We start from the raw sequence: 26,728 nt of genomic DNA, 5'->3' as shown, positions 1-26,728 counted from the left end.
CAAAAATCCCAGAAACTACAAAAGGAGAGTCTTTCTGGTGCCTCCAGTGTTAGTCCCTGTCCTTCCAGCCTTATTTTTCTTAAGTATATGCACAATGTAAAAGGTAGATAAATTCATATCCTTAGAAAGGTAAAGCATTCATTAATTCAGGGTGGTATGCAATGATACTATCCAAGGCATGATATCCATGCAAGGTGACTGCAAGGCCTTTGCCCTGGAGAGAACCCTATACATACTCTCAACTGTAGGAGAACCACTGTTATTTTGTTACTCAGTGCATCATTGCTATCAACTCTTGGATTTGGCAGTTAGACAAATGAGGTTCTACCATTTACCAACTATGAGTCTGTGGCCAAGTTACTCAGTCTCCTTTCTAAGCCTCTTCCTCATATGCAAAAAGGAAATAATAAATGTTTTATAAGATTCATGCATGATGTAATGTATGCAAAGTGTTTAGCATGGTGCCTGGCATATCATAACTGTTAAACAATTATTAGCCAGCTCCTAGCATTTTGGGAGGCTGAGGCAGGAGGATTGCTTGAAGCCAGCAGCTCAAGACCAGCCTGAGTGACATAGTGAGATCTTGTCTCTATTAAAAAAAAAAAAAAAGTTTTTTCATTAGCTGGGCGTGTTGGCATGCACCTGTGGTACCAACTACTTGGGAGGCTGAAGTGGGAGAATTGCTTGAGCCTGGGAGGTTGAAGCTACAATCAGCTGTGATTGCACCACTACACTTCAACCATGGCAATAGAGTGAGACACTGTCTCAAAAAAACATTATCAGCTATTACTATTATTTTTATTAGTTCTTCACCCACCTAAAATCTTAAACACACCTTGGAAATACACATATGGGAACAATTAAAAATGACAAAGTAGAAGCGCATATGAAAAGGCTAAGAAAGCATGAAAGCCAGCAAGAAATAACTGCTGCTCTTCTGGTCAGCCTGGAAAACAACTGTCATTTTCCCTAGAACAATGTTTTCAAACTTGGTTGCACATTAAAATCACCTAGAGACCTTTTAAAAATTCTGAAACCCAGGCCACACCCTGACCAATTAAAGCACAGTCTCTGGGGTTGGAACATAGGCATCATATTTTGAAGGTCCCCACTTGATCCTAATGTGCAGATGAATTTGAAAACCACTACTTTGGGAGGCTGAGGTGGGTGGATCATAAGATCAGGAGTTTGAGACCAGCCTGGCCAATATGGTGAAACCCTGTCTCTACTAAAAACGCAAACATTAGCTGGGCATGGTGGCACACACCTGTAGTCCCAGCTACTCTGGAGGCTGAGGCTGAAGCATCAGTGAGGGAGAATCAGTGAACCCTGATGTGGAAGTTTCAGTGAGCCCAGATCACACCACTGCACTCCAGCCTGGGCGACAGAGCAAGACTCCGCCTCAAAAAAAGAAAGAAAAAAGAAAAGCAGTACTCTAGAACCTGCCAATCCATCATTTAGCATATTTGTGAAGCAAAGTGTTATTCTGGTATTTGCAGAACCAGAATCCAGCTTTATTGGGCCAGGCCCAATTTTTTAAAAAACATGGTAATGTCTCCCAGCCTTAAAGTATTACATAGAATAACTCTAAAAGATCACTGTAGGAAGACATAAAATGGTATTTCAGTCATCTAAGGGAAAAACCTTCCTAAAGCACTAGCCCCTGGGCAACTATTATTTAAACATCTACAGCTGTTCAATAGGTATTGGGTTCTTTTTGGAGGGATGTGACAAAATTGTTGTATAATTAGATTGTGATGATGATCGCATCAGTTTAGTATATGTAAATACACTGAAAACCATTGGATTGTACACTTTAAATATGTGATTTGTATGGTATGTGAATTATGTCTCAATAAAAATCTAGAGATGGGGCTGGGCTCAGTGGCTCATGCCTGTAATCCCAGTAATTAGGGAGGCCGAGGCCAGCGGATCACCTGAGGCCAGGAGTTCAAGACTGGCCTGGCCAACATGGTGAAACCCCATCTCTATTAAAAATACAAAAATCAGGCCAGGCCTGGTGGCTCACGCCTGTAATCCCAGCACTTTGGGAGGTGGAGGCGGGCAGATCATGAGGTCAGGAGTTCAAGACCAGCCTGGCCAACATGGTGAAACCCTGTCTCTACTAAAAATACAAAAATTCGCCGGGCGTGGTGGCTGAGGCAGGAGAATCGCTTGATGGTGGAGGTTGTAGCGAGCCGAGATCGTGCCACTGCACTCCAGCCTGGGTGAAAGAGTGAAACTCCATCTCAAACAAACAAACAAACAAAAACAAATCAGCCAGGTGTGGTGGCAGGTGCCTGTAATCCCAGCTACTTGGGAGGTTGAAGCAGGAGAATTGCTTTAACTCAGGAAGCAGAGGTTGCAGTGAGCCAAGATCACACTGTTGCATTCCAGCCTGGGCAACAAGAGCAAAACTCACTCTATCTCAAAAAAAAAAAAAAAAAAACAAAAATCTAGAGATGGGAGAATCATATGGCTGGCATAAAAAGGTCAAGTCAAATATATGTAAGATTAAGGCTTTATGATGCTCCAGTTCTAGTAAAACAGACTGGGTACTTGTTTTGGTGTGAAATTGACAATGTAAGTATAGTACTGTACGTATTAGTTGTTTAGCTTTAGATAAGTCTTCTAATCTCTTTAAACTCCAGTTTCCATATCTATAAAATAAAGAGAATATCTACTTTGCAAACTTGTTGTGAGAGTGAAAAGTAATTCATATAAAATCCCTGTATGGAGCAAGTACTCAATAACTATTTGTTGAACTAAAAATGATAATACTGATATTCACCATTTATTAGCATCCCTATGTGCCAGACACTGTAAACAATTAAAAGTTATCATTCTGGTACCCATAGTACAGTATGAGACAGACATGCAAAAACAAACAAACAAACAAAAAAGATAATGGAGATCTGCATAGCATAAGATGCAGTGGGACCAAACGGGAAAAAACACCTAAATCAGCCTGGGGAAACCAGGAAGAAATGATAGAGGTGGTGATGCTTGAGCTATGAACTAAAGGTTGAGTAGTAGTTTGTCAGATAGTAAAGGGGAAAGGACAGGGCAGGGAGGGGCCATTGCAAGAAATTCCATGCAGAGGGATTATGGTATTTCATTATCACTGAACCTTAAACTGTGTGTGTGGCCTGGTACGGTGGCTCACGCCTGTAATCCTAGCACTTTGGGAGGCCAAGGTGGGCAGATCACTTGAGGTCAAGAGTTTGAAACCAGCCTGGCCAACATGGTGAAACCTCATCTCTATTAAAAATACAAAAAATTAGCCAGGTGTGGTTGTGGGTGCCTGTAATTCCAGCTACTTGAGAGGCCGAGGCAGGAGAATTGCTTGAACCCGGGAGGCAGAGGTGGCAGTGAGCTGGTATCAGGCCACTGCACTCCAGCATGGGCAACAGAGAGAGACTCCATCTCAAAAAAAAAAGTGTGTGTGTAAAACAGACAGTCTTTGCAGGAGATGAGGTGAAGCAAGTAGGCAGGAGTTAGATCCTGAGTTACCTTTGGGCCATGCCAAGGAGTTTTTATTTTATTCCATATAGATGAGAGTCATTGCAGAAATTTGAACTGATATGCATATGATATCATGAGTTTTTTTTGTTTTAGAAAGATTATTCTGTCAGTCATAAGTGAAGGGACTGGGGACATTGGGACTGGAGGCAAAGAGATAAGTTTGAAAGCTATTGCAATATTTGAAGAGAAGATTGATAAATGCTTGAACCAGCACAGTGGCAATACAGATGGAGGGAGCTGACTACAATAAAATCATCAGGACTTGTTGGTTGACATGATATAGGAAGTGAGGGGCAGGGATGAGTCAAGGTTGATCCCCCTAGATTCTGACTAAGGCAGCTGGGTGGATGACAGTGCCATTCACAGAGACAGTGAATTCTGGCATAAACACCTAATAGGTCAGGCTGGTTTACACCTCCAACATTCCCATGGGAGAAGGTATAGAGGGGTGTGTGTTTGTGTGTGTGCATGTGTGTGTGTGTGTAAAAGAACACAGAAAGCCAGATTCCTCTCTTTGACACCAGAATATTGGTTTCCACCATAGTCAGAAGGATATTCCTGAGGATCAAGGCTTGGAAAAATATTGGGGAAGGATAAGAACTCCAGTTGTTGCTGCTTTTTTTGGCAGCCAGTGTAACCTAGGTAAGGACTTGGTTGAATTAAGAAATTTCATGTCCAGATCAGGATGGATTTTTCTCTTTCTCTGTGCTCTAGTGTGTTTCCCACTCAGATTGCAGGTTGTATGTACCTACAGTGTGAATTGTGTTGTGTTTCTGTGCTTGTGCAAGGGAGTAGCCAGGTTGCTGGGAGGTCTGGATGAGGGTGGGGGTGGGGTGAGATCAAGTCTCCAGCTCCAAGAGGTCCCCTGGGGCTAAGTGAAAACCTTGCTCTTTTGAAATGGTCTTCGTTGGTAATTAACAACAGATCAAGAATACCTTGGTGTCAAATAAAGGGAATTTGTAGGCACAATGCTGTTGGTAGCTGATCTCAATCATTCAAGGAAGCTATTAAATCTGTGAACATTAGCATTCTGCCAGGTAAAGAGATCTGGTCCTTAGCACCTCCCAGACACACTGATTCTTTACTGTTTTGAAACATCTCCCTCTCTTGGCTTCCTCCACCCTGCTTCCATACTGTCCTTGAAATCAATGAATGGTAATTTAGTGTATCTAGTGTATCACTAGCAAATGTCTGAATAAGAGAGGTTTGGTTTCTGCTGTGCCTCCTGTTACAATGAGAACGTGTACTGCATAAATTTAATTGGCTACATTAATGTGTAAGCCTTTTCTGCAAAGAGATGGATCCGTTTCTGAATATTCTGCAGAAGGGCAGAGTTTTGAGTATATGGCAGTGGTTCTAATTAGCAGTTGCTCTAATACAATCAGACTGAGACGGAAGCTACTCATTTAGAATACTGGTTGATGACAACACTGGCTTGAACAAAGTGACCACTCTCCAATGGCTACTCTCCCTCTCAGTGGGCCGCAGGTTGCTAGGGCTCAGGCTGTGGCTGTTTTCCCCGCCGAAAAGGGGCGGGGTCAGTCGGTGTGTTAGGAAAAAAAAAAACAAAAAACCATATATGTTGTCTGCCTCCCCACAGAGGTAACAACCCGTGGAAAAATATGCCGTTGAGCGGGAGGAAGGCGAAAAGATAGGCTGGGTTTTTTGGGGGGTGGGGGAACGTGGAGGATAGGGTGGGCTTTTTCCCCTCCAATGCTGCGACGCATTAACCCTGCTGCTGTTGGGACGTTCTCTGCTCAGCCTATTGGCTGAGCCCGGGAGCCGCTGTCTGCCAATCGGGTAGTGAAAGGCAGACAAATCTACCCCGCCACCAGCAAAAACGGCGCGTAACCCTTGCGGCGCCGGCCGAACCGCGCCAGAGCTGGCGCGGGGAAAGGGAGATAGGTGTCTCCAGCTGCTGTGGCTGTTTGGGGCGGGTCGGCTTCATCCGCGTCTCAGGAGCAAGTAGAGAATTAGCGGGCGGCAGCAATGCTCCGCAAGGTGAGAGGCTGGACAGAAATCTGGCGGTGGGCTACCCTTTTGTTCCTCTTTTACCACCTGGGTTACGTGTGTGGGCAGATCCGCTACCCGGTCCCAGAGGAGTCACAGGAAGGGACTTTTGTAGGGAATGTCGCCCAAGATTTCCTGCTGGATACGGACAGTCTGTCAGCTCGCAGGCTGCAGGTCGCTGGAGAGGTGAACCAAAGACACTTCCGTGTGGATTTGGACAGCGGAGCCCTGCTCATCAAGAACCCAATCGACCGAGAGGCACTGTGTGGGCTCAGTGCCAGCTGCATCGTGCCCCTGGAGTTTGTCACCGAAGGTCCTTTGGAAATGTACCGAGCAGAGGTAGAGATCGTAGATGTGAATGATCACGCCCCCCGTTTTCCGCGGCAGCAGCTGGACTTGGAAATTGGGGAGGCAGCTCCTCCAGGACAGCGTTTCCCGTTGGAAAAGGCTCAGGATGCAGATGTGGGGAGCAATTCGATTAGCAGCTATAGGCTGAGCTCCAATGAACACTTTGCACTGGATGTGAAGAAGCGCAGCGACGGCAGCCTGGTCCCAGAGCTGCTCCTGGAGAAGCCTTTGGATCGAGAGAAGCAATCGGACTACCGCCTGGTGCTGACTGCTGTCGATGGAGGGAACCCGCCGAGATCTGGCACCGCAGAGCTCCGGGTATCCGTGCTGGACGTAAACGACAACGCCCCAGCCTTCCAGCAATCCAGCTACAGGATTAGTGTGTTGGAGAGCGCACCAGCGGGCATGGTGCTCATCCAGCTCAATGCCTCCGACCCGGACCTGGGTCCCAGTGGTAACGTCACCTTTTATTTCAGTGGTCATACCCCTGATCGTGTAAGAAACCTCTTTAGCCTGCACCCCACTACTGGAAAGCTTACTCTTTTGGGGCCCCTAGACTTTGAGAGTGAGAATTACTACGAATTTGATGTGCGGGCTCGCGATGGGGGTTCTCCAGCCATGGAGCAACATTGCAGCCTTCGAGTGGATCTGCTGGATGTAAATGACAATGCCCCTTACATCACAGTGACCTCAGAGCTTGGAACCCTCCCTGAGAGTGCAGAACCTGGCACTGTGGTGGCACTTATCAGTGTGCAGGATCCGGACTCAGGGTCAAACGGAGATGTGAGCCTCCGCATTCCCGACCACTTGCCATTTGCCCTCAAGTCTGCCTTCAGGAACCAGTTCTCCCTGGTGACTGCTGGACCCTTGGATCGAGAGGCCAAATCTAGCTATGACATCATGGTCACTGCTTCTGATGCTGGGAACCCTCCTCTCAGTACCCACAGAACTATTTTCCTCAATATTTCAGATGTGAATGATAATCCACCCTCTTTCTTTCAGAGGTCACATGAGGTGTTTGTTCCTGAGAACAATCGCCCAGGGGACCTGCTTTGCTCCCTTGCAGCCTCTGACCCAGACTCTGGCTTGAATGCGCTTATCTCCTACTCGCTCCTGGAGCCCAGGAATCGAGATGTATCAGCTTCCTCCTTCATCTCTCTGAACCCCCAGACAGGAGCTGTTCATGCTACTCGATCCTTTGACTATGAGCAAACCCAGACACTGCAGTTTGAGGTGCAGGCCCGGGATCGGGGCAACCCACCCCTTAGCAGCACTGTGACAGTTCGTCTATTTGTGCTGGACCTCAATGACAATGCCCCAGCTGTGCTCCGTCCTCGGGCCCGGCCTGGTTCCTTATGTCCCCAAGCACTGCCTCCATCAGTTGGTGCTGGCCACCTAATCACAAAGGTGACTGCCGTGGATTTGGATTCAGGTTACAATGCTTGGGTTTCCTATCAGCTCCTGGAGGCCCCAGATCCCAGCCTGTTTGCAGTCTCTCGATATGCTGGGGAGGTGCGGACGGCTGTTCCCATCCCAGCTGACCTCCCACCACAGAAGCTGGTCATTGTGGTAAAGGATAGTGGTAGTCCACCACTCTCTACCTCTGTTACTCTCTTAGTGTCCTTAGAGGAAGACACTCATCCAGTTGTCCCAGATCTTCGAGAATCTTCAGCTCCAAGGGAAGGAGAATCTCGTCTAACTCTCTACTTGGCTGTGTCCCTAGTGGCAATTTGCTTTGTCTCCTTTGGCTCATTCGTGGCACTACTCTCTAAGTGTCTTCGTGGGGCAGCCTGCGGAATGACCTGCTTTCCTGCTGGCACCTGTGCCTGTCTCACCAGATCTCGAAGGAGGGAGGGGCTTCCCCCTTCCAATGGGATCCTCCGAATCCAGCTAGGGTCAGATGATCCTATCAAGTTTGTTGATGTGGGAGGCCACTCTCACGGCTGTACACCCTTGGCTTCTGCACCAACTCGGAGTGATAGCTTCATGATGGTGAAGTCACCCAGTGCACCTATGGCAGGGGAGCCTGTTCGCCCAAGCTGCCCACCCTCTGATCTTCTCTATGGGCTAGAGGTGAGACCTTTGCAGGCTCAACCAATGCTTGAGGGTTATTCTGATCCAGGCATATGGCTAGGCCATGTCCTAGAGAGTACTGGCCTCTCAGTAAGAGCCCATAGTGATGTCACCATTTTTGTAAGAGGTAACTATGTGGTAGACACTGTGCTTTGTAATTGTTTTATGAATTAACCAGAGTTGTCACAATTTAGCATTGGGGGCGGGTCATGCCTATATCTGAGTAAGAAATGAAAGTAATTGGTGATCAAGAGCCAGGCTGTTGTGGAAGCATGCTGATGGAATGTGGGAGCACAGGAGGCTACAGTGCACAGGGTACAGTGCACCAGGCAGTCACTTGAACAAAGGTGGCTGTTTTCTCTACTCTTTCTGAAAGAGGGGATCAGATTCTGAAGTACCTTAACTCTAGGTTACCATTTCCCAAGGGATTGAGGGGAAATAAAATCTTTGTCTCACAGTATCTAGTACACTGTGAAGGGACCTCTCTATTTGAAACATAGCAGACAGCAGAAAGAGGAGAGAACTAAAGGAATAGAGAGGCACACATCAGAGTGGTAGCATAGATCTTTTGGTCTGGGTCTTAGGACTCATATCAAGTCCCTACTGGGGATTTGAACTAGATGTGGTGAATTGGAAGGTTGGGGCGGGTTGGTCATCACCTTTGGAAAAAAGCAGTAAGTGAAATCACTTATGCCAGAAAACTGGTTTACAGTTGGCTGATTCATAGAAACAGCCACCCTGTGCATCTTTAAGTTGAGTTCTTCTGAATTAGATGAAACCATGAAACCTAGAAGCCGTCCATGCTTGGCCTCTGACCACTCTCCTGGGTGACCTGATTCAGCCCCAGAAATGTTCCCCTACCCAAAAACTGTAATACTCATTCCACATTTGGGGTCTGGGGTGTCAGAAAAGCTAAGTCCCATGTCAGCTGACATTGAGATTTCCTCAAAGCATTGCTGGAGAGTCAGGGCAAGACTTTACAAGGTTCTTACTAATCTTTTTTCTCACCTTAGCAGCATTCAGCAGGATGGGGGAGGGTGGGGGAATACATGGGCTTTGCCTCTCCCAGAAGGACAAGATTTTGCTGGTTCAAGCAAAGTGGTGGAAACTTCTGAAGTCATGCAGGAAGTTGCTGGGACAGAACGCTGAGGAGTTTTGTATCACTTTGTCTTCCCTGTTGAGTACCATCTGAGCTGTCAAACTTTGCTGCCAAGGGGGCTGAATCAACCTGCAGCACGAAATGAGTGGGGAGGTAGGAAGCTTCTGTGACACAGATTTGCCGCCTGTGTTCCCAAGGTTTCCAGGATTGAGGAGACTCTATAATTGGTTGAGAGCACACAGACTTTTTGGCCAATCAGACTCAGAGCTGAGGTGGGAGATCTGCTCTTCCAGCCCGCCTCTCCTCCTCCAGCTCCCCAGCTCCACTCAAATTCAGCTCCCCTCCCCCCTGCCCACCCCCGCCACTCGGTGACTAAGAAGAACTGCTGCAAGCAGGCAAACCTCCGAGCAGTTTTTAAGAGGCTGGAAGGAGACATAAGAGACTTCAGCTGCTGCATTCCAAGCCCTGGGTCTACCTTGGAGACAGGACAGCACAGACTTACTCTCCACAAAGGGACTTCTGGGTCATGGGGCCCAAGACACCCCCACAGCTCGCTGGGAAATGGCAAGTGCTGTGCATGTTGTCCTTGTGCTGCTGGGGCTGGGTGTCTGGGCAGCTTCGTTACTCAGTGGTGGAGGAGTCTGAGCCGGGGACGCTGGTGGGGAATGTTGCTCAGGATCTGGGCTTAAAGATGACAGATCTGTTGAGCCGGCGGCTGCAATTGGGCTCTGAGGAGAATGGGCGCTATTTTTCCCTGAGCTTGATGAGTGGTGCCCTGGCAGTGAATCAAAAGATTGACCGAGAAAGCCTATGTGGAGCCAGCACCAGCTGCCTGCTGCCAGTGCAGGTGGTGACTGAACACCCCCTGGAGCTAATCCGTGTAGAGGTAGAGATCCTGGATCTCAATGACAACTCTCCTAGCTTTGCCACCACTGAGCGAGAGATGCGCATCTCAGAATCAGCGGCACCTGGGGCACGATTCCCACTGGACAGTGCCCAGGATCCGGATGTAGGCACCAATACTGTGAGCTTTTACACTCTAAGCCCCAACAGCCACTTCTCTCTGAATGTGAAGACCCTAAAAGACGGGAAGCCATTCCCAGAGCTGGTGCTAGAGCAGCAGCTGGATCGTGAAGCCCAGGCAAGACATCAGCTGGTGCTTACTGCTGTGGATGGGGGGATCCCAGCCCACTCAGGGACCACCCTTATCTCTGTCATTGTGCTGGACATCAATGATAATGCTCCAACCTTCCAATACTCAGTTCTACGTGTGGGAATCCCAGAGAATGCACCCATTGGTACTCTGCTGCTCCGCCTCAATGCCACTGATCCAGATGAGGGCACCAACGGCCAACTAGACTATTCTTTTGGAGACCACACATCTGAGGCAGTACGGAACCTCTTTGGCCTAGACCCTAGCAGTGGGGCAATCCATGTGTTGGGTCCCATAGACTTTGAGGAGTCAAGTTTCTATGAAATTCATGCAAGAGCCTGTGACCAGGGACAGCCTGCCATGGAGGGCCACTGTGTGATTCAAGTGGATGTGGGGGATGTCAATGACAATGCCCCAGAGGTGCTATTGGCCTCTTTGGCCAACCCTGTCCTAGAGAGCACACCAGTGGGCACAGTAGTGGGGTTGTTTAATGTGCGAGACCGAGACTCAGGTAGAAATGGTGAAGTGAGCCTTGATATCTCTCCGGACCTGCCATTTCAGATTAAGCCTTCTGAGAACCACTACTCGCTGCTCACCAGCCAGCCTTTGGACCGGGAGGCCACATCCCACTATATCATCGAGCTGCTGGCCAGCGATGCTGGTTCACCTCCCCTACACAAACATCTCACCATCAGGCTCAACATTTCAGATGTCAATGACAATGCACCCCGCTTCAACCAGCAGCTTTACACTGCTTACATCCTAGAAAACCGGGCTCCGGGCTCCCTTCTCTGCACTGTGGCTGCCTCAGATCGAGACACTGGGGATAATGCCCGCCTCACCTACTCCATTGTAGGAAATCAGGTTCAGGGAGCCCCAGCGTCCTCCTTTGTGTATGTCAACCCAGAGGATGGACGGGTCTTTGCCCAGCGTACCTTTGACTATGAATTGCTGCAGATGTTGCAGATTGTGGTGGGGGTTCGAGACTCCGGCTCTCCCCCATTGGATGCCAACACATCTCTGCACGTGTTTGTCCTGGACGAGAATGATAATGCCCCAGCTGTGCTGCACCCACGGCCAGGATGGGAACACTCAGCCCCCCAGCGTCTCCCTCGCTCTGCTCCTCCTGGCTCCTTGGTCACCAAGGTGACAGCCGTGGATGCTGATGCAGGCCACAATGCGTGGCTTTCCTACTCACTGTTGCCACAGTCCACAGCCCCAGGACTGTTCCTCGTGTCTACACACACTGGTGAGGTGCGCACAGCCCGGGCCTTACTGGAGGATGACTCTGACACCCAGCAGGTGGTGGTCCTGGTGAGGGACAATGGTGACCCTTCACTCTCCTCCACAGCCACAGTGCTGCTGGTTCTGGAAGATGAGGACCCTGAGGAAATGCCCAAATCCAGTGACTTCCTCATACACCCTCCTGAGCGTTCAGACCTTACCCTTTACCTCATTGTGGCTCTAGCGACCGTCAGTCTCTTATCCCTAGTCACCTTCACCTTTCTGTCAGCTAAGTGCCTTCAGGGGAACGCAGACGGGGACGGGGGTGGAGGGCAGTGCTGCAGGCGCCAGGACTCACCCTCCCGGGACTTCTATAAGCAGTCCAGCCCCAACCTGCAGGTGAGCTCGGACGGCACGCTCAAGTACATGGAGGTGACGCTGCGGCCCACAGACTCGCAGAGCCACTGCTACAGGACGTGCTTTTCACCGGCCTCGGACGGCAGTGACTTCACTTTTCTAAGACCCCTCAGCGTTCAGCAGCCCACAGCTCTGGCGCTGGAGCCTGACGCCATCCGGTCCCGCTCTAATACGCTGCGGGAGCGGAGCCAGGTGAGGGGCTCGGCGCCGCCCCGGGCGACCCCTGGGGGCGGCACTGGAGAAGCCGCCCGTCCTCATAAGGGATTGAACTTGCATCCACTCTTCTCCGGCCGGCTCGGCCGCTGGCTGCGCTCCACCCGATTCTCGGGATCATTGGACCTTTGGCGCGGAACCAGAGGAGTGGCCGATTAAGGGATGGGGCTCCGAGCACCGGGGGGTGGTGGCGACTGTGGGCGAGGGGAGGTGGGACCGACTCCCCACCCCCACACTCAAAAAAGGCTGGGGCCCCCGTCGAGCTTCCGGTGAATTTCGGGCGATTTCCGCGGGTGTCGGGGGTCCCGGGAGGAGGCAGTCACACATCCACCCCTGCAGCCAGCCTCCTAGGCGCCGGCTCCGGCACGTTTCGCCGGTCTGTAGGTTTCCTCTTCGATTTCTCCCCAACTCCCAGCATCTGTGACTTCGCTGTTACCCTCCCTATCCCCGCATCACCCAACCGCACCTGTCTGCAGGACTTAGTGTGCGCGCGGGGCTCATGCGTGTACTCCCAGCAGGCCACCCCCACGGCCCACACAAGGTGCACGGGCTCGCCACGCCCGGCCAACACGTGCGCGGACGCACGCACACGCCCCTCGCACGTGGGCTTACGCGAATACCAGCTTTCACTGCCAGTCGCTCGCGGCCAGGTTCACAGGCCTGTCCCGGCCCACTCTCAGCTCCCCTCTGACGCTCCCTCTGCCGGGCTCAGGGGTACTCGTAGCTGATTGTGCGCGCCTGAGTGAGGGTCCCAGATCGCGGCCGCCCAGGACCAGGCGAGGACTCCGGAGCCTCCTCTCACCTCTCCCACCTGCGCCCCGGGCTGGGCTGGGTCGCCTGGGGGGCGGCCTGTGCGAGGCGCGGGGCCAGGAGCGCTGGAGCGACTCCCGCTCTAAGTGCTGGGCGGGCGGGACTCTACGACCCTTGGGCCAGAGGTCCAGATGGTCCCGGGACTCCGTCTCAAGGGTGACGACTCCTCAACCCAGAAGCCTCGAGCAGGCGGACAGGCAGAGCTGCCTAGTGGCCTGAGGCGCAGCAGGGCTCGGCGTTGGGCGAATGAGTGAGCCTCTTTAGGACAGCAGGCCTGGGACTCCAGTGGCACCAGAGGCCCCTTCCTCCCGCAGGAAGTGGAAGCCTAGAGCGCCGTGGCTCTCAACCCCCAGAGGTACAGGCTTTTGGCGCCGTCGTGATCACAGTGTGCCCAGCGATCTAGGGTCAGAGATTTGGAGGTGACCAAACTATCTGAGACTCTAGCAAGTCCTGTCTCCTCTGGCAGATGGAAAGCTATAGGCTCTGCCAGATGCCAGGGTTCCCTTATGTGTGAGGAAACTACAATAGTATAAAACACAAGTTTCCCCAACTCCAGGAGCTTTTATTCAAAATATATCTATGCCTAACTCTGCTCCCAGGACTGTATTTTGAAACACCCCCAGGTGATTTTGATAGCTGATTGAGAGAAACTTACTATATAACTCCTTTGAGAACCTCATCTCATTTGCTCTTCCCAACATTGCTGTTGGCTAGGTACTAACATGCCTCTCATATAACAGTTTCACAGAGGTCAAGTGACTTGCTCAAGTTCACAGAGCAAGTAAGAGAGATTCTAACCCCTGTCTAACTCCAGAATGTGTGCTTTTAATTTCTTGGCACTTGGAACTTTAAAAGCTTGAGGACAGGAGAGGGGAGTTGCCTCTGCTGGGACTTTGCTTCTGCTGGGATGGGGCAAGGGTGGGGTTCCTTCCCTTTTAGGACCTTTCATGTGGGGAAAGTCTTCTGCGGCTCCTCATTTCTGAGCAGTCCCCGCAGCGCAAACTTGGCCAGTTATCCTTGTGTAGGTTGAGTTCCCCCAGCTCCCTTTCCTCCTATCACAATCACTGCATTTCCTTGTAGATTCTGCTGTGTCTAAGAATACAGTGGCTGAGGACTGGCCATCCCTGTGCCCTTCTCCATGGCAGCCCCAGAATGGTGCTGGTGACTCCCGAATACACCTGGAATGCTAGGTTTCTGGGTTCTGCTCATATCACCGCCACCTGTGAGCCTTGAGTGAGCCACTGGCAGTTCTGGAGCTTCCTTCTCCCTGGAGTAACCTGAGATACTCACACTCTCTGCTTCTGGGAGCAAGTATGAGTATTAATTACCAGCCCATCCCAGAACCAGTGAGGAGGTGGCTCTAGGAGTGCTCCATGAGAGTGTGTGATGGGATAACACATTCCCTGGAAAGACCAGAAGGGACTCAGGAATGAAGTGGCTGGCCAGAGCCCCACACCTTCAGCTAGGTGGGAGATGGCTACAAATCAGCCGCTTGGGAGCCCTGGAGACTTACTTGGCCCTGCTTAGAGGCTGTGGGAGCTGGATCCCTCCTCCCTGCATCCCTTCCATTTTTCTCCGTCTCAGACAGAGCAGCCTTGTTCTCTTCTCCTTAGTCACAGACCATTGTCTGGCACGGAGTTCTAGGGGTGAGAAGTGTCAGGGACTTGGATGCCCTGCAAAGGCCCAATCTGGCATGACTCCCAAATTAATAATGTATTTAGCTGTGGGAAGAGATTCTTGCGAGCCAAGGACCCAGAGAAGGTGTCCCTGTGAATGTGTCACTGCACAACCTGGCACCAAAAGGGTTACCAGGAGCAGCAGCCATCTTGCTGCAGAGGATGCTTTGTTCCCAGCTGAGGAGTTGAATAAATTCATCTAGGGCTGGTAGAATTCTCATTGAAAAGCCTCCTCTGCCACTTTAGGGGGCTTTCTCTGCACCTCTTCCCCCAGTTCCACAGAAGATGCCTTCAGTCCTTGAGTTTTGGCTCAGGAGTTCCGACTCTGGGGGCAGGGAGGAAGGGGCCATTTCTTCAGGAAAGGAGTCTCAGCTTGCTCACTGTGGTCAGATGAAATGTGATTTATCTCTTGGTTTCTGGTACTTCAGACCTCCTTGACCTGAGGTGTATTTTGTCTTTGGAGATGAGTCCACCCCTGCCCCCTGTTAGCCCGTTTTCTTCTCTGTGCCCACTCCCCTCCTTCTCTCCCCGCCCATCCCTAGGGGCTCGGGTGACATTCTAACTTCTCACGGGTACTCAGCCCCTTTCCCTCTGTTTTCTCCACAGCAAGCCCCGCCCAACACGGACTGGCGTTTCTCTCAGGCCCAGAGACCCGGAACCAGTGGGTAGGTGACTGATTCTCCAGCCCACCCTCTTCTCTGCGGCATTTTCTCAGGGATGACGTGGGAGGAGATGGGGGAGGGCTCAGCATTTGCTACGAATGGCTTCTCCCTCAGTTTGAGATCCCAGGGAGGTCTTGGTGTGTGGGGGGCTGGCACACAGACCCCGGAAGGAAGAGGCAACTGCCCTGACTGTTCAGGAAGCTCAATTCACATGCTTGCCCCTTCCCTCCTCCCCATGACTGGCACCTTTTCCTATCCCCTGAGGGCACTGTGGAACCAAAGGATGGTCTTAAGCTGGTCTCTGGGTGAAAGTGAGGCTTTCTATGCCCATGTACTGCCTAACCCCGTCCCCTGAGTTGAGCTGGGCTCCATTCTGACCTGGGGCTCAGGCAGAAAAACATTTGACCGGAGAAGGCCATCCACACTCAGCGTCTCCACCAGAGCCTCCAGAGCCTCCAGAGCCAAGGCTGACTGCAGCCTGGGGAGAGTGGAGGCAGCACAGCTGGAGGTGGGACTGAGGAAGGACTGGACGGGGCATGGAGCAGGCCCCCCTCTCCGGCCCCTCCTCCCACTGTCCTCTGCCCCTACTTGTCCTGCTCTCTGTCTGTGGGGTCTCCGTGTCTCTGCCCCTTTTTCTTGAGTTTCTGTCTTAGACACTTTCTCTTACCTCTCAGTCCTTCCCTCAGTCTCTATCTCGCTTTGCAATCTCTGCCTCTCCCTCTCTTCTCCATCTCTGTCTTAGCTTCCGTCTTGATTGCTGCACCTCAGCCTCAGTCCCTTTCATTTGTCTGCTTGCATTGATCCGTGCCGCCCACTGTGCCTGCCATGGCATAAGTGCTCAATAAATGTGGAGTGAGTAACTACACAGGACCCTTAGTCTCTTTCTCCTTCTCTATCTCTGCCTCCCTGTCCTTGTCCTGGACCTCTTTTCTGTTTCTCTTTTCACCATTTCCTAGCGCCTTGTGTTATTCTATCCCCAGCCTCTATGTTTCTCTGTCTCACACTATTTCTGCTTTCCTCTCTGTTCTCAGCCTCACTGCTTCTCTTTCTTTGTCTCTGTCTCTGTATATCTGTCTTTGCCCGTTGTCTTTTTCTGCCTCTTTCTCTGTTACTCTTTCTTTCTCTCTCTTTTTCTTTTATCTTGTCTTTTTCTCTGAGCCTCTGTCTCTGTCTCTCATTTTTTTGTGCTTGTGGGCAAGCCAGCACACACAACCCCCCACCCACCGCCTACCAACACCCCGCTCTCTTCCTTCCCTGCCCCTCACACACTGAGCCTTTGATCGCAGCTCTCCACCACACACCCTCCCATCCAAGCAGCCCCAGCTGCTCATTTCAATCTGGTATGAATTCCTGCTGAGACAGGAACCCCCTGCGGGCTGAAGGGGAGGGAAACTTCAGCAGAAAGACCTTCAGTTGGTCTGAGCAGAGTGGGATAGGCTCTGGGCCAGGCCTCCCAGTTAGAAGTCAGGAGCCTGGAGGAGTCTCAGAGCCCAGGGAGAGAAGCCGGAGCTTGGGCCACCTTACCCTACCTCCTCAATGGTTGAGTACTTGCTGTCCACATTTGCCAAGTTGCTACAGATGCTGAGCTTCCAAGAGTTGTCTCTCCCCATCCTGCAACCAACCAAACCCTTGTTGCCACAAGGACCCAGGAGCTCTTGGTGTATGGCAGAGATTCCAGCTCCTGGGCATGCACAGTCCTGTCACCCATTTTAGGAATGCAAAGCGCTTCTTAGAAGGCCCCTAAAAAGCAGCAGATCAAAAGGCTTGGGCTGCCCTTGCCCTTCCTTTGGCCCCAGCTGTTGTCCTTCTCCCTGCTGGCCTTGCCAACCTTCTCATAAGTTACCCATTAGGTCATTAATGTATTCATTCATTCATTCATTTATTCAACAAATATTTATCGAGCATCTACTATGAGCAGGGCCCTGTGCTAAACATTGGGTTATAGGAGTGAACAAATAGACGTGATCCCAGAACTCACAGGCTTCCAGGCCAGCAGAGGAGACAATTTGCACAAGTAACACTTAAAAAAAAAAAATGGCTGGGCACTGTGGCTCACGCCTGTAATCCCAGCACTTTGGGAGGCCAAGGTGGGTAGATCACGAGGTCGGGGGTTTGAGACCAGCCTGGCAGCCAACATGGTGAAACCCTATCTCGACTAAAAATACAAAAATTAGCCAGGCGTGGTGGCAGGCACCTGTAATCCCAGCGACTTGGGAGGCTGAGGCAGGAGAACTGCTTGAACCTGGAAGGCAGAGGTTGCAGTGAACCGAGATTATGAAAACAAAAATAATCTAGTAGCCACAAATCACTGTTAAGTTCTGAGAGGCAGAGAACAATGTGAGTGTAATGGGGGGAAAGATCAGAGAAGGCTTCTAGGAGGAGGTGACATTGAGAAGTTCTAGGCCATTTATGTTCCCTCTACCTACCTCCACCCCAGGCCATACACTGGCTTTGAAGCAGAATTCACCATTGAACCTGGAAGCCCCACCAACTGCCTCTCATGTGTCCTCTGGGGTGAGAACCTTACCCCTGCCTCAACTCCCTTTTCATCAAATGAGAGGCTTGGTGGCCTGGAATACATGTGGGAGCTCTTGGAGATATGGAGGAGAACGTGAGGAACCTCTCTCTCTCTCCTCTCTCTGCTTCCTTAGTTAACTTGTGGGAGATGCAACAAACATTTTTGTTTGTTTGTTTTTTGACAGAGTCTTGCTCTGTTGCCCAAGCTGGAGTGCAGTGGTGCGATCTTGGTTCACCACAACCTCTGCCTGCCAGGTTCAAGCGATTCTCCCGCCTCAGCCTCCCGAGTAGCTGGGGCAGCAGGTGTGCACCACCACACCCAGCTCATTTTTGTATTTTTAGTAGAGATGGGTTTCGCCATGTTGGCCAGGCTGGTTTCAAACTCCCCGACCTCAACTGATCCACCTGCCTCAGCTTCCCAAAGTGCTAGAATTACAGGTGTGAGCCATCGCCCCCGGCCACAACAAACATTTTTGATTCAGCGGCTCCAAAGTGAAATAAGCGTTAGGATCTAGTCCAGTAACTTCAACTTCTCTCCTTCATTCATTCAATAAATGGTCAGTGAGCACTTTCTGTTGGCCAGGCAGTGTTCTCGATGTGGGAGGCCCCTGCCCTCAAGGAGTTTACAGCGCATTGAAGGAGACAAATATTGACCAAATATTTACAAAAATAAATGTGAGGCTGAAACTGTCATAAGTGCTAGGTAGAATTGTATCTGGTGGTGTGGGCATATAATAGGGATTTGATTTGGGGAGCAGGAGGACATCCTGGAAATGAAGTTGTGCTGAGATCTGAAAGACAAATACAAATTAACCAGCTGAAGAAAAGAAGGAAGAGCATTCCAGATGGTCAGGCATACCAGCTTCACTTCAAAGCAGGACTAGTGTTGAGTTCTTCAGTAAACTTGGTTCAAGTTCAAGCCAGCTCTGGGTCACACTGCCTACGCAGAAGGAAGAGCATTCCAAATGGGAAAAGCCTATGCAAAAGCCTTGTGGTGAGGCCTCCTGGGATCAAGGGAATGACAGGGAGTTTTCTCTTTGCTGGCACTGGAATGAGGGGATGAAGAGGAGAGGTTCCTTTTATTCAGTCTAACCCTGGTTCCAGCCTTCTGTTGATGCCCTGCCTCACTCCCTCCCCACCGTCTTGCCCACTGCCCTCCAGCCTGGTCTGGTCAGACACACCAGCTTCAAAGCAGGGCTAGTGTTGAGTTCTTCAGTAAACTTGGTTCAAGTTCAAGTCAGCACTGGGTCACACTGCCTAGACAGAAGGAAGAAGACCTGGCCAGGTGTGGTGGCTCACGCCTGTAATCCCAGCAGTTTGGGAGGCTGAGGTGGGTAGATCACCTGAGGTCAGGAGTTTGAGACCAGCCTAGCCAACATGATGAAACCCCGTCTCTATTAAAAATACAAAATATGAGCCAGGTGTGGTGGTGCACACCTGTAGTCCCAGCTACTCAGGAGGCTGAGGCAGGGAAATCACTTGAACCCAGGAGGTGGAGGTTGCAGTGAGCTGAGATCACACCACTGCATTCCAGTCTGGGTGACAGAGTGAGACTCCATCAGGAAAGAAAGAAAGAGAGAAAGAGAGAAAGACAGAGAGAGAGGGAGAGAGGGAGGGAGAGAGGCAAGGAAGGAAGGAAGGAAGGAAGGAAGGAAGGAAGGAAGGAAGGAAAGAAGGAAGGAAGGAAGGAAGGAAGGAAGGAAGGAAGGAAGGAAGGAAGGAAGGAAGGAAGGAAAAAGGGAGAAAAAATGAAGAAGACTTACATTCTTAAGTTCCTGCTTGGCACATGCTTCTCCTCCCCGCTACTATCCCTTCTCAGGTCATCCTTTGGGTGTCTGATCCCAATAGCTGTTGTCTCAAGCTCTGAGCCCAGCAAACCATTTCCCCCTTCTTAGGCTGTAACCCAGGCCCTGCCCTGCAGCTGTCCCCAGCCTCTGCACAAAGAGTCTCCATTTGGTCCCTAGCCTGTTCTCTGATGGCTCCATACTACCATCCCTCCTCTGAGAGACAGTATCCCTGCTGTCTCTCAGTTTGGGCAGTCATTCAACAAACAAATAGCAACTTAATTTTTTTCTGCTTATAAAATAGTACATGCTCATTATAGAAACATGAAAAATAGAAAGGAAAACACCCATCATTTTACAATCTAGGGAGAACCACCACCAGCTACAGTTTAATATGAAACATTTCAAATATGTACAAAAGTAGAGAGAATGATGTCATGAACCTGTATGATACCACTATCCAGCTTCAACTAATGCCTTATCTTGTTTCACCTATATCCCTACCCTTATCCTGTCCTTGGATTCTTTTGAAGCAAATCTCAGACATCATATAATTTCATCTTGGTCTCCACCATCTTTAACAGATTTTTTTTTTTTTTTTTTTGGAGACAGAGTCTCACTCTCTTGCCCAGGCTGTGGTGCAATCTTGGCTCACTGCAGCCTTCGCCTCCTGGGTTCAAGCAATTCTCATGCTTCAGCCTGCTAAGTAGCTGGGATTACAAGTGTGCACCACCACACACAGCTAATATTTTGTATTTTCAGTAGAAACAGGGTTTCGCCATGTTGGCCAGGCTGGTCTTGAACTCCCAGCCTCAAGTGATCCACCCTCCTCGGCCTCCCAAAATGTTGGGATTACAGGTGTGAGCCACCTTGCCTGGCCAGATGATTCTTTTATAAAGTCCACATTTTATATTTGAGTGAGTGTCTCTTAAGTATCTTATGCTCTTTTAATGTAAAAGACTTCCCCTCCATCTTCCATTTTTGCAATTTATTTGTTGAATCTTTACCTTTTCATATATATCTTTCTAAACTTTTCTTTGTGTAATCAAAGAATATGCATGAGCTTCATTTTTATTTTTATTTTTATTTATTTATTTATTTATTTTTTGATACGTAGTCTTGCTCTGTCACCCAGGCTGGAGTGCAGTGGCGCAATCTCGGCTCACTGCAAGCTCTGCCTCCTGGGTTCACGCCATTCTCCTGCCTCAGCCTCGAGAATAGCTGGGACTACAGGCGCCCACTACCACGCCTGGCTAATTTTTTTGTATTTTTAGTAGAGATGGGGTTTCACCGTGTTAGCCAGGATGGTCTCAATCTCCTGACCTCGTGATCCCCCCGCCTCGGCCTCCCCAAGTGCTGGGATTACACATGTAAGCCACCACGCCCAGCCAAGCTTCATTTTTAAAAAATCTCATTCACCTAAATAAATTGTTCACAAACTTGTCACACTTTCATGTGACACTTTATTCACATATTAAGAACTGTTATTCCCAGTCATACAGTACATTTCCTACTAGTTTTTTAAAAATAGCAACTGAGGCCATACTGTCCAACAGAGTTATAGCTTTTTTCTTCTTTGCAGTGTATCATGAGAATTTCCAGATGTCTTTCAAAATTCTTCCCAAGTCATTTGCAGAGTAACTCCTCTTATGAATATACATATTATTTTACAGAATAAGTCCTCATATGAATATACATTATTATTTTTCTAATGCTAATAGGCTTTTGCTACATTAGAAAACATACACATTCATTTACATTTTTTTTTTTTTCCGAGACAGAGTCTTGCTCTGTCTCCAGGCTGGGGTGCAGTGGCGCCATCTTGGCTTACTGCAAGCTCTGCCTCCCGGGTTCAAGCGATTCTCCTGCCTCAGCCTCCTGAGTAGCTGGGATTACAGGCACACGCCACCATACCCAGCTAATTTTTGTATTTTTAGTAGAGACGGGGTTTCACCATGTTGGCCAGGATGGTCTCAATCTCTTGACCTCGTGATCCGCCTGCCTCAGCCTCCCAAAGTGCTCAGATTACAGGCGGAAGCCACCGTCCCCAGCCTCATTTACATTTTAACACAATTAAATTCAGGCTGTTGTCAGGGTGACTTCCTAGATTTCTCAGTTTTTTGAGCATGATGTAGGGAGTATTTTATTATAGTCCAGTCTATGGGATATTCCCTTCACACACACACACCCCCCAAACTCAATAGGACCAGAACCATATTCATCATCTCTTAAATCCTAGGTCCTGTCACAGGCCACTGCTTGGAAAATAGTTGACTAAATGTAGTCCATTTCTTCCATTTTTACTTTTCACTATTCCCCAAATCCTGGAAGAGTCCCTTATATCTGCTGCTGGGGCTCCAAGGCCTCCGTGCTGAAGCCCAGTACATTGTTGTGTATAAGATCAAAGGCCTTGGAATCATATTAGGCTGGCTTTCAGGTTTCAACTCTACCAGTTCCAGCTGTGTGGCTCTGGTATAGTCTCTCAACCTCTCTGAGCCCTGTTTTCATCTGTTGGAAAATATAGATAATCACAACACTTATCTGCAGGGTGGTTCTGAGGATAAAAAAGACAAATATATTACCCAGTCAGCTCAGAATAGGAATCTGTCAGTAAATGGTTAAAAAAGAGGTCTCTCTCCCTCTGCTCATCTCTTACCCAGCTTCACATAATTGGCAGCCCACCCACCTGTTTGGCCCTCAACCTTCAACCGTTTCCCAGAACTCCTCCTTACACTCCTAACCATCATGGTTCCAAGCCCACTTTTCCACTCAGCTTTGTTCCCTCAACACCACTGCTCCCCATGACAGGTCATCCTTCTAACCTCTGGCATCTGGTCCCGTTGTCTCCCTAACAACCCCATGCACTCCTCCCTGCAACCCCCCACCCCCCCGTTTGCCTGCTCTCCCTACTTTATTCCCATTAGTCCCCTTCACCTGGGGCTGAGAACACCTGGCCTTGACCCTGCACCCTCAGCCAGGCCCAGAGAGAGCTCAGTCGGGCTGGAAGTAAGGACTCCAGATGTTGAGTTGAGGAATTTAACATTAATACAATAATATAGAATCCACCAGCAGATTTTCATAAATGTTCTGTGTGTTTTTTTATCCTTTGTTTTTTAAATCCAGGATTTCATCAAGGAGCATAGATTGCATTTGGTTGTCACGTCTTTCGTCTCTTTTTATCTGGAGCCAGCTCCCAGTCTTTTTATTTTTTTAATGACATGGATATTTTTAAAGAGTCCAGGCCAGTCGTCCTTTAAAATGTCCCCGAACCTGGATTTGCTGGCTATTCTCTGATGGTTAGATTCAGATTACACACCTTGGTAGGAATACTTCCCGCAGCATCACGCTTGGACTCATCTAACATCGGCCTGTCCCCCTATCAGTGATGCTGAGTTTTTTGTGTGGTAAAAACAGTGTCCCAGATCTCTCCATTATAAAAATATATTTTTATAAAGGTATTTAAAAATATTTGTGAACATATAAGTAATCTGTGGATGATACTTTGAGATAGGCAGCAACCCTTCATGCAATTTTAGTATTCCCTGATGATCCTTGCTTGTATCTGTTTTTACATCAGTGATTACAAAGTGGTGATGTTCTGTCATTCCTTCTACATGTATTTTCTGGTATTCTTCTGAAAATTACCTGGATAATTTCTTCAGATTTAAATTTACTGTCTTTTCCTTGGGGAAGCCTGGACTGGCTGAGCTGCCTAACCCTGCCACTCTCTCTTTTTTTTTTTTTTTTTTTTTTGACAGGGAGTCTAGCTCTGTTGCCAGGCTGGAGTGCAGTGGCAACCTTCACCTCCTGGGTTCAAGCGATTCTCCTGCCTCAGCCTCCCAAGTAGCTGGGACTACAGGCATGTGCCACCACGCCCGGTTATTATTATTTTTTTTAATATGTTTTAGTTGAGACAGAGTTTCACCATGTTGGTCAGGATGGTCTCGATCTCCTGACCTCGTGGTCTGCCCGCCCCTGCCTCTCTTCATACCCTCTGGTAGCCCCTGACACAGCCCATGGCAAGTATCACAATTGCAATTACTCTATTGTGTAATTATTTAAAATCAGCCTCTCAGTGCCCACCATGAGCACCGTAAAGATGGACGATTTCTATCATATTCACAGCCATAACCCCAGCACCTAGCTCTGTGTCTGGTACATAGTAATTGCTCAAGAAATAATTGTTGGAGGGGCGCGGTGGTTCACGCCTGTAATTCTAGCACTTTGGGAAGTGGAGGCGGGTGGATCATGAGGTCTGGAGTTCGAAACCAGCCTGGCCAATATGGTGAAACCCTGTCTCTACTAAAAATACAAAAATTCGCTGGGCATGGTGGCATGTGTGCATCTGTAGTCCCAGCTTCTCAAGAGGCTGAGGCAGGAGAATCACTTGAACCTGGGAGGCAGAGGTTGCAGTGAGCCAAGATCACGCCACTGTACTCCAGCCTGGGTGACAGAGCGAGACTCTAGCTCAAAAAAAAAAAAAAAGAAAAGAAATGAAAAGAAATAATTATTGAATCAATGGAAACAGAATTACAACTCTTCCCACTTTTGGGAAGGAGAATTGAGATTCCTGCTTTCCCCTTCAACCCTAGCTTTATGTTTGTTGTGATGGTATAGAGGTCACACATGGCAGCCTTGTGTCTGTTCTTAGGCTGAGTTCATCTACTTAGGGACGGGGAATCCCAGACTGGGCGAAACCAAAAGCAGGGACAGACCTTGGAAAAATTGTAAAGCAGTTCTTGGTTGTGCTCACCCACCATGACAAAATATGCACACACACACAACACACACACACACATTTTCATGCCTTCAAGGCCTACCCTACAGCCTTTCCGAAGGTGCCAAACCCTTCTTCTTACCTTACAGTCACTTAACTGTCCCTGCTGGCCTCTTCCCACTCATTCAGGCAACAAATATTTATTGAAAAACTTCTCTGAGCCAGATGGTGCCAAACAGTTACCTAACGGGCAGACTGTGTGTGTGTGTGCCAGGGCTGTTTCCTGCCAACACTTCCCTGCAAATTGAAATAATTTCATCCTTGGAAATTAGAAAAAATCATGGAAATTGTCACTGTGGGAAAATTCCAAGTAGAGCTGAACCTTCTAAGAAGTAGAGAATTCTTCTTATGGTTTAGTATTTTTTAAAATTATGAATCATTTCATGTTTTTTCAACACTCGGAGTTTCTAAAAGTCTCAGTTAGGTCCAAGTGCTAGGCTTTGTGCTAGGTGCTTCAGTAGGAAGCAGGTGGAGTCCCCGCCTCACAGAAGTCAGTGTGGTGGAGGAACAGACAGGCACAACAACAGTTGCAGTGTGACTAGTGCCATGTGGGGCAGCCGCTGGGATGGGAGGACAGTGGAGGCACCTGCCCAGTCTGAGTGGATCCCCTCTGATACATTTTATTTGTGTCATCATGGCGAATGTTGGGGGACTGGCATTCTAGGGAACACCATCTGCCCAGGATTCACAGCAAGAGGGAACTTGAGGGATAGGAAAGTGCACCTTGGAAAAGGTTTGATGATAGAGTGTTTGAGGGCGGGGGTTGGGGGTTCTTGTAAAATAGGAGGGGCAGGTTCTTATAGGGCTGTGGATTTTACTCTGAAGGCTTAGGAAGCCATTGAATTTTAGAAATTTCTTCTCCCTGCTCCAGGGTCTCTTGGGGCCTCCTACATCTCCCCCTAGGTACTTCCTAGGTCCCCACTTTTTCTCTAGCTCTGGAACATTCTCTTCCATTCCCACCTTCACAGTCTTCTGGAGAAGGTCTGATCTCCCTCACTGTGACAGGAAGCCAGGCTCTCTCATGGTGGGTGGGGGAATGCACTATGTTCAATGCATCGGACCAGCCTGGCCAACATGGTGAAACCCCGTCTCTACTAAAAATACAAAAATTAGCCCGGCACAGTGGCAGGTGCCTGTCATCCCAGCTACTTGGGAGACTGAGGCAGGAGAATCGCTTGAACCCAGGAGGTGGATGTTGCAATGAGCCAAGATCGCACCACTGCACTCCAGCCTGGATGACAGAGCAAGACCCTGTCTAAAAAAAAAAAAAAGCATCAGAGACAGCAAAGAGCTGGTTTGGGGGACTGACTTGTGGGATTCTGGCTTCTAAAGGATTGTAGAAGTGCCTCCTACCTTGCTGAGAGAAACAGGTCTTGGGCATGGGGTAGGGTTAGGGTACTAGCTTTGGGAGCCCTGGGAGAGGACAGGAGGGGCATGAGCTGTGCTGACCTGGGAGTCTGTGCTCATCATCCTACTCTCTCCCCAGCTCCCAAAATGGCGATGACACCGGCACCTGGCCCAACAACCAGTTTGACACAGAGATGCTGCAAGCCATGATCTTGGCCTCTGCCAGTGGTAAGTGGTGTCAGTGTGTGTATGGAAGAGTGGGAGACCTGGGGTTCTGGGGTGCATCTCACAGCCACCATGCCCGCGGACTGGATGTCAAACCTGTGTAGTTTCTCCAGATCTTTCGGCAGGTCTGAAAGGACCCACAATTCCAAACATAAAGCCTGGAATTGTGGCTAAGGAATAGCAGAGGGGTTGGGGGTCCTGGGATGCCTGGAGGAGAGCGAACAAGGAAAAGACTCATGGAGGGAATAGTGGTTACAAGTCTAGCACTGGAATGGGACAGTGTAGCTCAGGTCCTAGCTCTGCTACTATCCTTGGGACTTGGATCAACTTGCTCAATCTCTCTAAACCTCAGTTTCCTCAGCCTAGAAAGTGGGGACAGGGATCCCAAAGGGTTGTTGTAGAGATTAAACGAGATGATACCACAAAGCATAGAGTTCTGGGCCTGGCGCTTAGAAGCCCTCAAGCAATGAAAGTGGGTGTAGAAATCCCCAGCAGAGAGAACACCTCCTCTTTATGCGAGGCTCCTCTTTTGCTGCCCCTAACTCCAGAGTAGGATTCTGGTTTTCCCATAAGGTTGACAAAGGGCTTCCTTTGTAATAGAGATTCGGCCAGTGGTGGTTGTCCCTGAAGAATCACTAGGGCCCAGAGCAGGAGAAAAAGAATATCATTTGTCCTTAAGAGCACAGGCTTAGGCTGGGCGCGGTGGCTCACGCCTGTAATCCCAGCACTTTGGGATGCTAAGGCGGGAGGATCATGAGGTCAGGAGTTTGAGACCGGCCTGGCCAACATAGTGAAACCCCGTCTCTACTAAAAATACAAAAATTAGCTGGGCATGGTGGTGTGTGCCTGTGAGGCAGGAGAATCGCTT

At 49.4% G+C, this 26,728-nt stretch overlaps 1 protein-coding gene across 27 annotated transcripts in view; it reads left to right on the top strand.

Moving 5' to 3' along the window:
• LOC129486249 (protocadherin gamma-C4) overlaps positions 1-26,728 on the top strand; it is a 187,994-nt gene that overhangs the window by 154,687 nt on the left and 6,579 nt on the right. For 21 of the 27 annotated variants that reach the window (XM_055285883.2, XM_055285880.2, XM_055285878.2 and 18 more), the window contains exons 2-3: positions 15,155-15,213; positions 25,775-25,863. In XM_055285883.2, the coding sequence (XP_055141858.1) occupies positions 15,155-15,213; positions 25,775-25,863 (148 nt within the window). The other 6 variants (XM_055285894.2, XM_055285870.2, XR_008658907.2 and 3 more) reach the window with 6 other exon arrangements.

The sequence above is a fragment of the Symphalangus syndactylus genome, chromosome 7 (genome assembly GCF_028878055.3).
Source record: "Symphalangus syndactylus isolate Jambi chromosome 7, NHGRI_mSymSyn1-v2.1_pri, whole genome shotgun sequence".
NCBI lineage: Eukaryota > Metazoa > Chordata > Mammalia > Primates > Hylobatidae > Symphalangus > Symphalangus syndactylus.
The sequence above is the reverse complement of the archived record's forward strand: the minus strand, read 5'-3'. Positions and strand labels throughout refer to the sequence as shown.